This window comes from Canis aureus, chromosome 17 (genome assembly GCF_053574225.1).
Source record: "Canis aureus isolate CA01 chromosome 17, VMU_Caureus_v.1.0, whole genome shotgun sequence".
In the NCBI taxonomy this organism is placed as follows: Eukaryota; Metazoa; Chordata; class Mammalia; order Carnivora; family Canidae; genus Canis; species Canis aureus.
The window spans coordinates 52,335,346-52,348,191 of NC_135627.1; the positions used below are offsets into that span (position 1 = coordinate 52,335,346).

General features: G+C 43.6%; 1 protein-coding gene across 2 annotated transcripts in view; it reads right to left on the reverse strand.

Moving 5' to 3' along the window:
• The window catches only part of VWA8 (von Willebrand factor A domain containing 8), a 353,299-nt gene that overhangs the window by 36,610 nt on the left and 303,843 nt on the right, over positions 1-12,846 (reverse strand). For both annotated transcript variants that reach the window (XM_077855526.1, XM_077855527.1), the window contains 2 exons: positions 9,604-9,760; positions 2,961-3,069 (listed from right to left, as the gene is read on the reverse strand). In XM_077855526.1, coding sequence (XP_077711652.1) covers positions 2,961-3,069; positions 9,604-9,760 — 266 coding nt within the window. The remainder of the gene's footprint in view (positions 1-2,960; positions 3,070-9,603; positions 9,761-12,846) is intronic.

Consider the following 12,846-nt stretch of genomic DNA (forward strand, 5'->3'; position numbering starts at 1 on the left):
CAGTAGCTGTGTTTTTAACAAGCAATCACTCTCTCTACATGGAGCACTAGAAGGCCCACCTGAGAATAGCACTTCTGTGGATTAAAAAAAAAAAACTATATATATTCAATAAGGGAAACACTTGAAAATGCTATGTTGGCATCTGGATAATGATGCAAAATGCTTGATGAGAATATGCGAGAAGACTACTTCCCATAGACTTGGACAGTTGGCAGCAGATAGCAGAGGCCTAAGAGAGAAAAGGGACCCGAGCTTCGGGCTCAGACACCTGCTTCACCACACGTGTGACCCAGGACAAGTCACATCATCTTTCTATCCTTCAGTTCCTGGCGTACAAAGCAGGAACAAAATAGCTGCGGTTCAGAAGACTGGGAAAATAGATGACTTACATGCCTCAGCTTCCTTATCTATCAAAGGTAGAAAATAACTCTTACTGGTTATCGTAAGGATTCACCAGCACAATGAGTGAACGTCAAGGACGTGACTGGGTGTCTGGCTTGCAGTCCAGGCTGATGAGTATTAGCAAAAACCATGGAAGTAACAAGGAAACAAATTCTTCCGTAGAGAATGCTACGGCGCTAATAAGCATGGTTTTAAACAGTTTACATGTATCATCTGAGTCAATCTGCATAACTTCCCTGTTATTTGTCATGGCCTTTTACAGAACCCAGGCTGTCTGGCTCCAGAGCTGGCACTATTGGTCACTAAGGGATGATGACGACGACGACGATGATAGAAGAGATCTTGATAATGCCGCTGATAACACAAGGCATCTAGTGGCATGTCTGGCACATGGCAATTGCTCAGTAAATTCTTGCTATTATTAAAATGCTCGTATCATCTGTGAAGAGTTGGAGAGATGGTAGTTCTACATCCGTTTTAGGTTTTCATCCAAGGATTAAATCATTTTTATTCCCTTTCTTATATCTTAAAACTCTTTCTTGCTATTATTTAAATCCAGGTTCTCTTTTTCAGATTTCCCGGGAAGAAGAGAATAAAAACATCCCTGAAATAATTAGTGACTCTATTTGAGGGTATCTAGAAAGTTATTAACCCCGATTGCTTTATGTTTTTTTTTTTATATGTGTCAATTTCTTGTTTTTCATCCATTTAATTGTATTTGTTGCTTGTCTTTGAGCCCTTTCCAGTTTTTTTTTCACATCTCTCTTGGAGTGCAGAATGCAGAACCTGACACTGTTTCTTATACTGGTCTCATCACTGTGGATTTTAGTAGAAATCACTCCTTAATGGTAACTCTAACTCGAACCCAGGCTTAACTGGTGTCCTACTTGAAGAAGTCACAGTAATGGGTCAACCTATTCTTCCTTTGGCTGATCTGGTGAACATAGTATCATTTATCTTAAAGAGCTGATGTGAGGATTAAATGTGGTGATGTTTGTAGAAGTCACTAGAGACTGGTGCCCAATGAATACCAATCAGGATCAGATGAGGATTCTCATTCCTTCAATTGAATTAAAAATGTAGTCTCGAATTCCTCTTTGGTACTGTGAATAATCTAATGGCCCATTTGTAACCAGGGTAAAACCCAATGCTGTCTGCATGGAAACGTGGAATCCAGGGCCAGGTTGTATTTTTTTTTTTTTTTTAAAGTTTTATCTTTTCATTTGGGAGACAGAGAGAGAAGAGGCAGAGAGGAGGGATGAAGAGAGAGTCTCCAGCAGACTCTCTGCTGAGCATGGAGCCCCATATGGGGCTTGATCCCACGACCCTGAGATCATGACCTGATCTGAAACAAAGAGCCAGATGCTCAACTGACTGAGCCACCCAGGTGCCCCAAGGCCTCTGTGACTTTGACAGCCTTCTTCTTTGCCACTGTCCTCTACCACACACATGCTTTTTCCAGCCACACCCAATAACCTGCACTTGTACATCCCGTGTCCTGTGTCTGGAGCGCCCTGACTCCTCAACGATCTGAAAAATCCTCAGCATCTTTCAAGTGTGAACTCAAGTGTTATATTCTCCATGAAGACCTTCTTGTACATTCCGTAGCATCGTGCACATACTTCTCTATAGAATGTAAGAAATCATTTGCCTATTTGTCTTTGGGTTCCTTCTTTTGAGGGCAGGGGCTGCATTTTGTTTTTCCATCCCTAATGTCTGGTGTGTATCACAAACTTAAGAAATGAGCAACTCACTAAAGCATTCATTCTTCAGTCTTACTTAGCAATAAGCACTGCCGCTCATCGCCCCTCACATCCTGTGAACCACCCACTTTGTTTCTTTTTCACCTTTTGCCTTACCCTGGAGATCACAGCCCACCCAGAAGGTGCCCTCAATGCCCAGGGCGATAAGCACTGGTAACTGAGTGTCTTTACTAGAAAAAAATCCAATCATTCCACGTTACCTTTTCACACAATCTGCATATGGATTTTTTCCAAAGCAAATTATACAAATAACAGGTCTTTGCTTGGGAAATACTGAAGCATCTTAATCAGTATTCTAAGGGACAAGAGCAATATTAACTGTTCTGAGACAACCACAGTTAAAAACTGAAAAAAGGCAGGCAAAGTAGGGGTTGGGAGAGCACAGGAGGAGATGCCAGGAGACACAGAGAATGCACAGCCTGGATGATCCAAAATGCTCCTCTGTCTCCAGAGTCCGTAACGATAAAATGATTTGTAGGAAGACAATTCTATCTGTGAATTTCTAGTTAAGGTGGGATACTCATAGATCTCAAATGAGGGGAATCAGGACATCTAGTGTCTTCTAGGGTTGCTGGTCAAATTATTGTTTCCTTGATTGGACAGGTGTGGTCAAATATTTTTCCTTGGAGAACTCACCTAAGAAGGCCATGGAGTGATCCAGAGTTTTGCACAAACATTTCGGCATGAATATTTTTTGACCAGCTGATTAGGGTTTGGCTAACTTTCTCCAATAGTTTTGGGGTGGGTCTAGCTTTGGGCCCAGATTATTTTCTTAGTTCATTGTTGGAGGATTACCTGTAAATTATCCAGGATGACTCGAAGGGAGTGCACCTGCCGTCGAACAGCCCCTGAGAACCTTTCATATGTTGTGGCATCATATTCACTCATCTGGATCTCCTTTAACCTGTAACCAGAAGGGGTAAAAAAAAAGATAGCAGCTGAAATAATGTAGATGTGGTCTTTTACTTCCATTCATCTGCTGCTAGAACTGTAGCAAGGTCTTAGGTAATTGAGGTTGCCTTGGAGGAGAAAAGGCAAGAAGTAATGTTTCCAGCTAGGAGTTTCGAAGGAAGAAAATGTCCAGCAGTGGGCTGGTAAATGGTGAACAAGTAGCCTTCCAGAACAAACCAACCAAACCAAACCAAACCAAACCAAACCAAACCAAACCAAACCAACAAAAAGCCCTGATTTGTAGTATTTGCTGACTTCTGTGGGGTCAATAGTCCCACCATGATCAATTCCAGCTACTAAAAGGAAGATCATGGAGCACTGACTTGGAAAGAAATGTGCGCAACTGGCTCCCATGAGCCAATGAGTCAGCTCTTTAGCAAACCATTGCCATATCCCACAGACGTGTCATGGTGTTGGCAGCTGGTCAGTTCATGTGGCAAGTTCCTAGAAGAGAGTCTGTGGGTTGCTTTTAGAGACCAAGGACAGATATTGGGTTGACCAAGATAACAGTCCAGGCCCCAGGAATGTAATTGAATGTGTCGTTAGGTAGAATATAAGAGTTTTCTGGAATTGCTGTGCATTTTTAATGAGATAATTGTGTTTTGATATTACTGTGGCTTTGAAGTTCCATCCTGCTGGCGCAGTGCTTTTTTTTTTTTTTTTTTTTTTTTTTTAAGATTTTATTTATTCATGAGAGATAGAGAGAGGCAGGGGGAGAAGCAGGCTCCATGCAGGGAGCCCAATTTGGAACTCGATCCCGGGACTCCAGGATCACGCCCTGGGCGGAAGGCAGGCGCTAAACCGCTGAGCCACCCAAGGATCGCGTGCAGTGTTCCTTTTTTGTCGCTCTTCCTCATTGGCTTCCAACTGCAGCCCCACCAGTACACTCGCAGTTCCCTGACACACCGCACACCCACCACTCGGAGCTCCTGCTGGGCTTGTCCTTCACTAGGAACTTCCTTTCTCTGCCCCTCTGCCTAGAACTCCCACTTACTCTCCAGGACTCAAATCCATGAGGACTGCCTCCAGGAAGCCTGGACTGATCCCAGGTCTGTCTTCTGTGTTCTCACAGCACTTTGTGCTTCTCGATCTCAGAATATTTATTACCCATGCTACACCTGGTCTCTCCAACTAGACTCCTTTAGGAGAAGGATTGAGTCTCCCTCATGGTTAGGTGTACGGTGCCTAGCATGGTGCCTAGCACTTCACAGGTGCTCAAAATGAAGTGAAATGAGTGACTGAAATAAAAGTAAGACTCAGGCATCTTAAACTAATCCTAAGAGGAAGGTTCATTCACCTTCCCAGAGTGAGGCTTTCTTGGGTTTTACAGGGTTGTATCCATAATACACTACATTTGATCATGTTTCTGTAAGTTTTGATAAATGTAATGGTGCCAATCCTAGGACAGGCAATAATGAACACATATATACAAAGCCCAGCGATAGCATGGGCTTCTAAACTGCTGTGCACATGTGCATGTACGTGTATGCATGCGTGCAGTGTTGGGAGTATGGGAGTATGGATCCCAGGTCCATAGCTGAAACTCTTATCTCAAATATAGATTTATCATCTTGAGTGGAACAGAAACCCCAAATGCTGAATGAGAATGAATAGTCTCTATTCCTCCAAGTCAGGCCAAGTGCTAAGGAGAATCCAGCTATCACAGGGCTGAGTGTTGGAGGCCTGTTAGAAACACATAACCATAGGTCTCTATGGCCATGGGCAGATCTGCAGTTCCTGCCCTAACACCTGGAAGGGTTAGCTAACACCAACTCAGCTTTCAAGATCCCACTGGAAGGATTTCCAATGAAATCCTGCTCGATCCCTCCAGTAAAACTGATCATTCCCATTCATGCCTTTCCTACAGATACCTACTACGAAACCTCTGCACGTTATAGCTTTTACTAGAGAAGTCTGTTTCCTTGTTTCATAATGTTTTCAAATTTTATTTTCCACAGAAGGAAATATGCTTTACATTGAGATCGAGTACACAAAAATGAATACATATGCATATGTGTGTGTGTGTATGTATAATTAAACCAAAAATTTCATGAAAAATACATTTACCACATGGATAGTTTCTCTTCTATTCCTCTGGGAGAAGAAATAGCCTTATTTTTTTCTGTGAATTTCTAGTATCTAGCACAATGCCTGGCACTTGGTAGCACTCAATAAATGCTGTTAGGTAGCACTTTGAAAACACTGACTATCAAAAGGTAAATAATAGCTGAATGGTGTTTCCCAAGGTGACATGCCAAGGGGCCTTTCTAAATCTAATTTACTCTGTTCTGAAGAATAGCTAGGAATACGTGTACGGGACTTGACCTCCTAACAATACCTCTTATGTTTGGTTTTGGCAATCTCTTAAACTTCTCTATAAATTTTCATTAGATTAAGTTATGTCTCAAGTGTCAAGGCTGACAGAAGCTGGGCACCAGGAACATTGCAGGATATGCTACTTCCCCCCTTCATTCATAGGAAGCTAATATGCTCTTTCCCAAAGAAAGGAGATTAGTACTTTTCCAAAGGGAGGTTAGAAAAAAAAATACAGCTTGTCCTTAGCAGGGGGAAAAATACACAGACAAACACACACATGTCAAGAAAGGAGTCAGGCAGTTGGCAAGTCACCTTGGGCAGACTGGTCTTTGTAGTCAGATGAGAATCAGCTCCAGTTATAGGGCTACCTCGGGCACGATCATGTTGCACCCAAAAACACACCACATACTGTTGTAATTATGAAGAAATCTGGAAATCATATTCCAGGTTGTGTCAGCTTTCAGAAAGATCACCTACAAGGTGTTCAAAGCTGATAAATTCTGAAAGATGAAGACCGAAGCAGGGAATGGGGAAAGAAAATAGGAAATTTTAGCCTCTGGATCAGATAAGCTTCCCGGTGTTAATACTCTCAAGCCCGCAAAACTAGCTGGAAATATGTCTTTTTGCTGCTTTAACCCTGATCAAAACTGCAGGGCACAGCTGCTTCACATCCTAGTAATCTATGTGGACTAACTGCATTTTGTTGGCACGGTATATTTTTAAAGGGTATATTTATTGTTACGTAAGAGTCTGGGAATTTTGGTTCTCATTTTACTTTTCTTATAGGTCAGCCTTAAATACTATAATTTTGGATCAGTTATGAGGAAAACAAACATAAGCTGAGATCTACTGTGTAAGGCTGATTAGTTTTACAAATGGTTGTAGGTACAACGTCCACAGCTGGTGCCCACCTTAAATGCTCTTTTAGGCATGGAAAAGTACCTCACCATCGATTTCATTCATAGTTTGTTGGTTTAATGTTTCTGCCCTGCTTTCTGCATGTCTTATATTGTCTACCTCTGTTAGTCCTCCCGAATCAATCTTTCGAAGTTTTAATTTAAATCCCAGTTAATTAATATACAGCATAGTTTCAGTTGTACGGTATCATCAATTCTTGATGTACAGAAAGAGGCATCAAACTGGAATCCAGATACAAGTGAATGCTAACTAGAGGCCATTTTGATGATGACAAGAGCCTATCAGTAGCGTTAGGCTCCGTAAGGCAATATGGGGGACCTCTAGGCGGATGGCTGGGTGTGGCTGTCAGTCTGATTTAGCCAGTTTCTTTTCTTTTTTTTTGAAAGTTTTTATTTATTTATTTATTTTTTAAAAGATTTTACTTATTTATTCATGAGAGACACACAGAGAGAGGCAGAGACATAGGCAGAGGGAGAAGCAGGCTCCATGCAGGGACCCCGACGTGGGACTCGATCCCGGGACTCTGGGATCAAGCCCTGAGCCGAAGGCAGATGCTCAACTGCTGAGCCACCTAGGGTGTCCCTTAAGTTTTTATTTTAATTCCAGTTAGTTAATATACAGTTTTATATTAGTCATCATGACGAGTGCTCTCCTTCATACCCATCACTCATTTCACCCATCCCCTGACCCAATCTGGTTTTAGCCAGTTTCTGAATTAAGTATTAGCCAATCTGTGAATAAAGCGTTGCTATTCATGCATGCATTATTCATTCCACCAGTGTGGAATGAGTGCACTGAATTCGAGGTACTGGGGCTACAGTAGAGAACAAAATGCCCTGCCCTGAAGGGACTAAAAGTGGAGAAGCAATCAACTCTTAATACAAATAACATAATAGGGGGAAAGAGTGAGAAGAAGCATGGAGAAAAGGTATAGGCCATGATAAAGCTTAAAAAGCATAAATGACCTCATTCTACATGTACCGAGAGTTGCAAAATAGCTTTAAAACAGACTATTTGATGACAGTGAAGAACGATTACCTTTTAAAGACATGATAATCGTAGTGTGTGTTTTTATTTTTTTAGGGGGTCTTACCTTTCAGAGGTTTACTCTGAAATATTTACAATGAAAAGACAGGACATCTTGGATTAGCTTCAAAACAATCCAGGGGTGGGGACTGGGAGTGGAGCCAGATTTTTCTTCTTGAAGTTGGGAGAGCAGGTCCATCAGGTTCTCTCTCTGGGTCTCTCTCCTTTTATTTATGTTTGAAAAGTTTCATAATACATAACGTTAAGAGAGAGCCTTTAGCAGTACTAAGTTGGACACTCACCAAAGAGGAGTAATTACTACCGGAAAGTAGAAAGCACCCACCTTGCTCTCTGTTTTGCTATGCCCTGAACTTCTCAGGATTTCCACGTGTTTTTATTTCTTCCTCTCTTTTCTCATACTCTTGCTCACCTCCTGTCTTTCAATCACCATATGGTCTTCTCTTTTACTTGGACTAGATTCTTCTCTGCAGTGATTAGCAGAGGTATATGCTTTTCTTACTCCCTTCCCCATGTTTTCTCTTTCCTTTCCCACTGCCACTAAATTAGTTGCCTTATGAATGCTCCTTGACATCTTTTCCCTGCAGGCTGGTGGTTAATAGAACCAGGTTCCTTATCCCTACCATGGAAATCACAAAAGGGGTTGTATACTTGTGCCCAAGCACCACTGAAAGGTCTTTCTGCCTCCCCATGTGCTATGTGTATCAAAGCACTCTCTCTATTTGTCTCCTTGTGCCAAAATTGAGACCCCTCTGAGCATGGCAACAACAGGAGCTCGTTAGTCGGGGAGGGGAGAATGATGCATATTTAATATTCTGGTTCTTTTCCTAAATGGATGTTTTGTTTATATGAAATGTAGAACAGTATTTGAATCCTAACAAGTTCTTTCATATAGCATTCCTTCCACCTTTTTTTGAGAAATTTAAATTGCTTTCATTTCTAACAGTTATCTGTTCCCTCTCAGAGAAGGAGAGAGGAAAGTTACCCATCTCCAGAAGAAAAATTGTGGGCACAGTGAGCATAAATAAATAGTTTCAGGTCTCCAGGGAAGTCAGCAGAAAGGCTGGGAGTGACACTCTTGCCTTATTTACCTGCTGGGTACACGAGGGTCCTTCAGGCTTTCCTGAGGGTGGGGCAGGAGGGGCCCGTATTTTTGTCCCTATTGTTCTGTGCTGTTTATTTGCAGGATGTGTAAGCACAGCGTGTAACGTAATACCAGATGTTCTACGTGGGAGGAACTTCATAACTCACATACACTGGAGCATGCTTTTTTCCAACGGCACTCAGTCCCTTCCATTGGGCATGACGGTGTAAATCTGCCTCCCAAAGCACCACCGATTCCCTCAATCCTGAAGGAGATATTGCCCATCTTTTGGTATTTTTTGCTTTTGGCTACGGAACACATGTGGATGTCTAGTGAAAGCATCACGCGGATTCTTATTCTTTAGATGGTTCCAATCCAAGTGGCCCAGATTGGTTCTGGATCATCTGAAAGCCACAGGCTTGTTGGCCTGGATTTCAAGGCCTCCCTTCACCCACTGACAGGGACTCCACATTCAACCTCGCTCCCCACCACCCCAGCTGGAACCCTTTATCCTGGGGAGGCCAGCTGGCTCTCTCCGCCACAGACACTACGCTCATCCTGCTCTGGGGTCTCTGCTCATTTAGGTTTCCCCTCCTGGCAGATCCAAATTCTGGCTCAGCTCAGGCCCCACCTCACCTACCTTAGGCTTGACTGCATGGGGCAGGGGGCACAGCTCCCATACCACGTGACTGCAGCACTTGAGTGTGTGAGCATGTGAGTGTGAGTGTGCGTGTTCATGAGTCCCATCCCCACATATATCCACGAGATTCCTGAGGGCAGGAAGAGAACATCACGGAGACTTTTCTAAATTCCCTTTGGAGACTAAGAAGCGATATGGATGGAGGGTCTTGAACTTTAATTTCTCCTAAGAGCTGTTATCTTTGGTTTTCCTTTCTAATGGGCTCAGCTCCCTTTTCTACTCAGCCATATGGGATCGATGCATTTAATACATCAAGCAAAAAGGACAAGGCATTATGTTCGCTTGTCTGTCTGTGCTGGGGAGGTGGGCGGTAGGGGTCTCTGTTTGTGCTGTGGGAGGTGGAGAATGTGAGGGCTGGGGGGCAACTCAGGTTCGGCCACCCCGCGGCCACAGAGGCCAACCTGCCCAGGCAGTGGCCCACTCACCGCTGCTGAAATGCTTTCTGGCCCATCTCTCTGGCGGCTCTCTTGACCTCCTCGGGAACTGCGTCCTTCTCAGCCTCGGACACCTGGTACACGGTATGGCCTGCGTCCAGCCGGTAGGGACCTCCTTTGCCACCTAGCCCTGCAGTGTCTCTTCCTCCTGGAAGGAAGCCACAAAAATCCAGTGGTGAGTCTAAAAAGCCACAGGCTCATTGGCCTGGATTTCAAGGCCTCCCTTCACCCATTGACAGGGACTCCACATTCAACAAGACAAAAAAGTCAGATCTCGGCTCGAAAGCAGTCCCGTGAAGCATGTTAACTGCACCTAATTAGTAATTCAATATTCAGATGACCTCTCTCTGGAAACAAAGGGGATCCCCCTGTCTAGGGTGTCCTTTCTCTTCTCTATCCAGCCAGGGTTTATCCCATAGTTCAAGGGTCAGTCCAAATTCCAGGGCACCTCCTCTGATGAGGACTCCACCTGACAGGGAGCACTCCTGGCCACTATTTATTATTTTTTAATATATTTTTTTTCTGGTCTCACTAATTAGTGGGTGGGATTGTATCTTACACATTTGTATACCTTTGCACCTATAAGAGTGGCTTGAACACCACAGATAACTTGTTATGTGTTTGTTAATTAAATGAGCAACACTCCTTGTCTCTCACATGTTACCTTATTTTTCCCTAAAGTAAGAGAGAGACAGCTAGGATAGAGATACAGTCAGCCTTAGGGACTGTCAGCTTCAGAACAGTTTTCCTAATATAAGCCCTAGTCTGCATGCTTGTAAGTGTACCTTGTGTAAACCGTTTATGTTGTAAATATAAATTAAATGCCTGGAAGTCCAGGTAGATAAAACTGTAAGAGGTGGTGAGGACTTTGGCTAGCTAGAGAAAGCCTGCCTTGTCTCAATACATTCAGATTCAAATGATCATAAAACACTGTGCTGCTGACCCCCCAAATACATATATTGGTTAGCCTGGGCCTCTGGGCTACCAGTTTATTACCTCTGTTTTATAATGATTAAAATACTAGCAATCAGTTTCTTTTGTTCATTCACACGTAACTTGGGCACTTAGACGAGAATTCAATATTGGGGGGGGAGTATCGTATCATATTGTATCAGAGACTAGTGTTACGTAGCAGAGGGTTGTATAGTTAAACTGGACTGCCTGAATTTGAATCCTGTGTCCGTACGCTAGGTTGTGTGTCCTTGAAGGAGGTTCCTTAACTTCATGGTGTCTCAGTCTCCTGTTCTGTAAAACGGAGTCGCTAATATTTACTTCTTGGCATTGTCACGAGGCTAAGTGCTTAGAACGGTAACTGGTGCAAAGTAAGAACTACATTATAAGCGGCTGCTCTTACTATTATTATTCAGACAACTTCCAGTCACATAGAATGAGGTCATTTCTAAGTTTAATGAAGTGGAAATTTTGAAAGCTTTTAGGCTTCAGTTAAATTATGTCACATTTATCTTTTCTCCTTTGGAGCCATAACTGGTGTAATAAACTAAAGGTAGGAACTCAGCACGCACTGCTTCCCTTACCAAAGTCTAGGTAGGTCATTTCCTCTGGGGAAATACCAGGAGAAGAGCCTATTAATAATAGTCTGTTTACCCTTTGATTGGAGTACATCTGATTTCATTTTTATTTAGAAATCAGTGGTGGAAAATTGCTTCTTAGATGTGTGTGATTGCTGGCTCTCACTCAGGGACAGCCTGTAGGCAGAGGGGCCCAGTAACTGGAAAATGAGTGAGCGACGGAGGCAAAAAAGCTGTTTCTGTGGATGATTCCCTTCCTAAAGGAAGTTCCTCTCAGGCATTGCGGAGTGGGGTACATAGGGGTCATGGATTAGCACTTAAGGCTTCCTGGGAGCCGAGATGATGTCAGTTTTGGTGTAGAGGAAAAACACCCACAACTGTTCAGAAGGTGGTATGAACAATGCTCAGCATGGGTCCCAGGAGCCCGTGGGGCAAGTTGCACTGGGGCGGAGAGGGCATGAGTGGGGAGCTCTTCGTGACGTCTACTTCCAAGAGCCCTTAATTTGTACTATTTAAATGAAAATGCTGGTCAGAGGTTCTAGACTTCAAGGCATAATCTTGAAGCTAACCCTGGACATCCTAAATCAGCTTCAAAGATACGGGAAAATAAGCAAAGGAGGCGCTCTGATGATGAAAGAGGGATCAAGTGACTTGAGTCAGTGCTAAGTTCCACGTAGAGAATTCTGAGGGAGAATGACAGAGAATTTGAAGCCAAAAAGATCCAATAGATGGAAAAATAAAGGCTAAGGGAAACAAAAGCAGGGCCTTCAGTCTGGACAGAGGTGAACTAGTAGAGTCAAACTGAATAAAAAGCGAGAACCTCTGCTCCAGAGTAAGCCCACTGCTGGGAAAGACCTGCATCTGGCCACCTCGCTCCACAATGCATTCCATATGGATTAATCTTGCTGGCTTGACACTAATTTCAAGATCAAAGGACATTTCTAAAAATACCCTTTCTTTAAAGCTGATGCTTGATGAATAAACAGAACAGGCAAGAAGTCTCCAGGCCTATGTGATAGCACATTGTCTCAGCATAGAAAGCCATTTCCTCCTGAGCCTGTCAAGGCCAAGAGGCACACACCATCCTAAGGGAAGGCGAAGTATGGAGCTCGTGCCAGCACTGCTCCTGGCCAAGATAAGATCGGACAGTGCGCACACCGTCTGGCCCTATTCCTGCAGCCCAGCAGATGTGTCTGCTTCAGCTGTCGCCGAGGAAGGAGGAAGACAGCAGGCATGGGAACAATGCTCCCGTCAGGCAGCCAAGAGGAAGGAATAGACCACAGCCACCGGTTCCAACTGCAACCAACTCTCTTATCTCAAAATCCTGCATCCTCCATATACTCACTTCTGAGATGTGGAAGGCAAGGCCCACTCCTCTTCCAAGTCAGCTGGTCAACAAGGAATCTACTATAGATTGCAGGCAGCATGCCAAGGGCACGGAATTTAAAAGAAGGGATTAACATTTATAACGAATGCATTCTTCAGACCAGGTCCTGGGCTCAGCACTTCATGATCATGATTTTGTTTAATCCTCATCACCACCTTGTAAGGTAGTTAATATTTTCCCCTCTTACGGATGTAGCAAGGTTGGGGGTTCAGAATGGTCTCAGGGCCCAGGATGGCAGAGTCTGTGGGACTCCCAGTGCCACGGTTTTTCCACGTGTGATGTCATGCTGGGACACAGGGTGAAAGGCACAGTCCACCT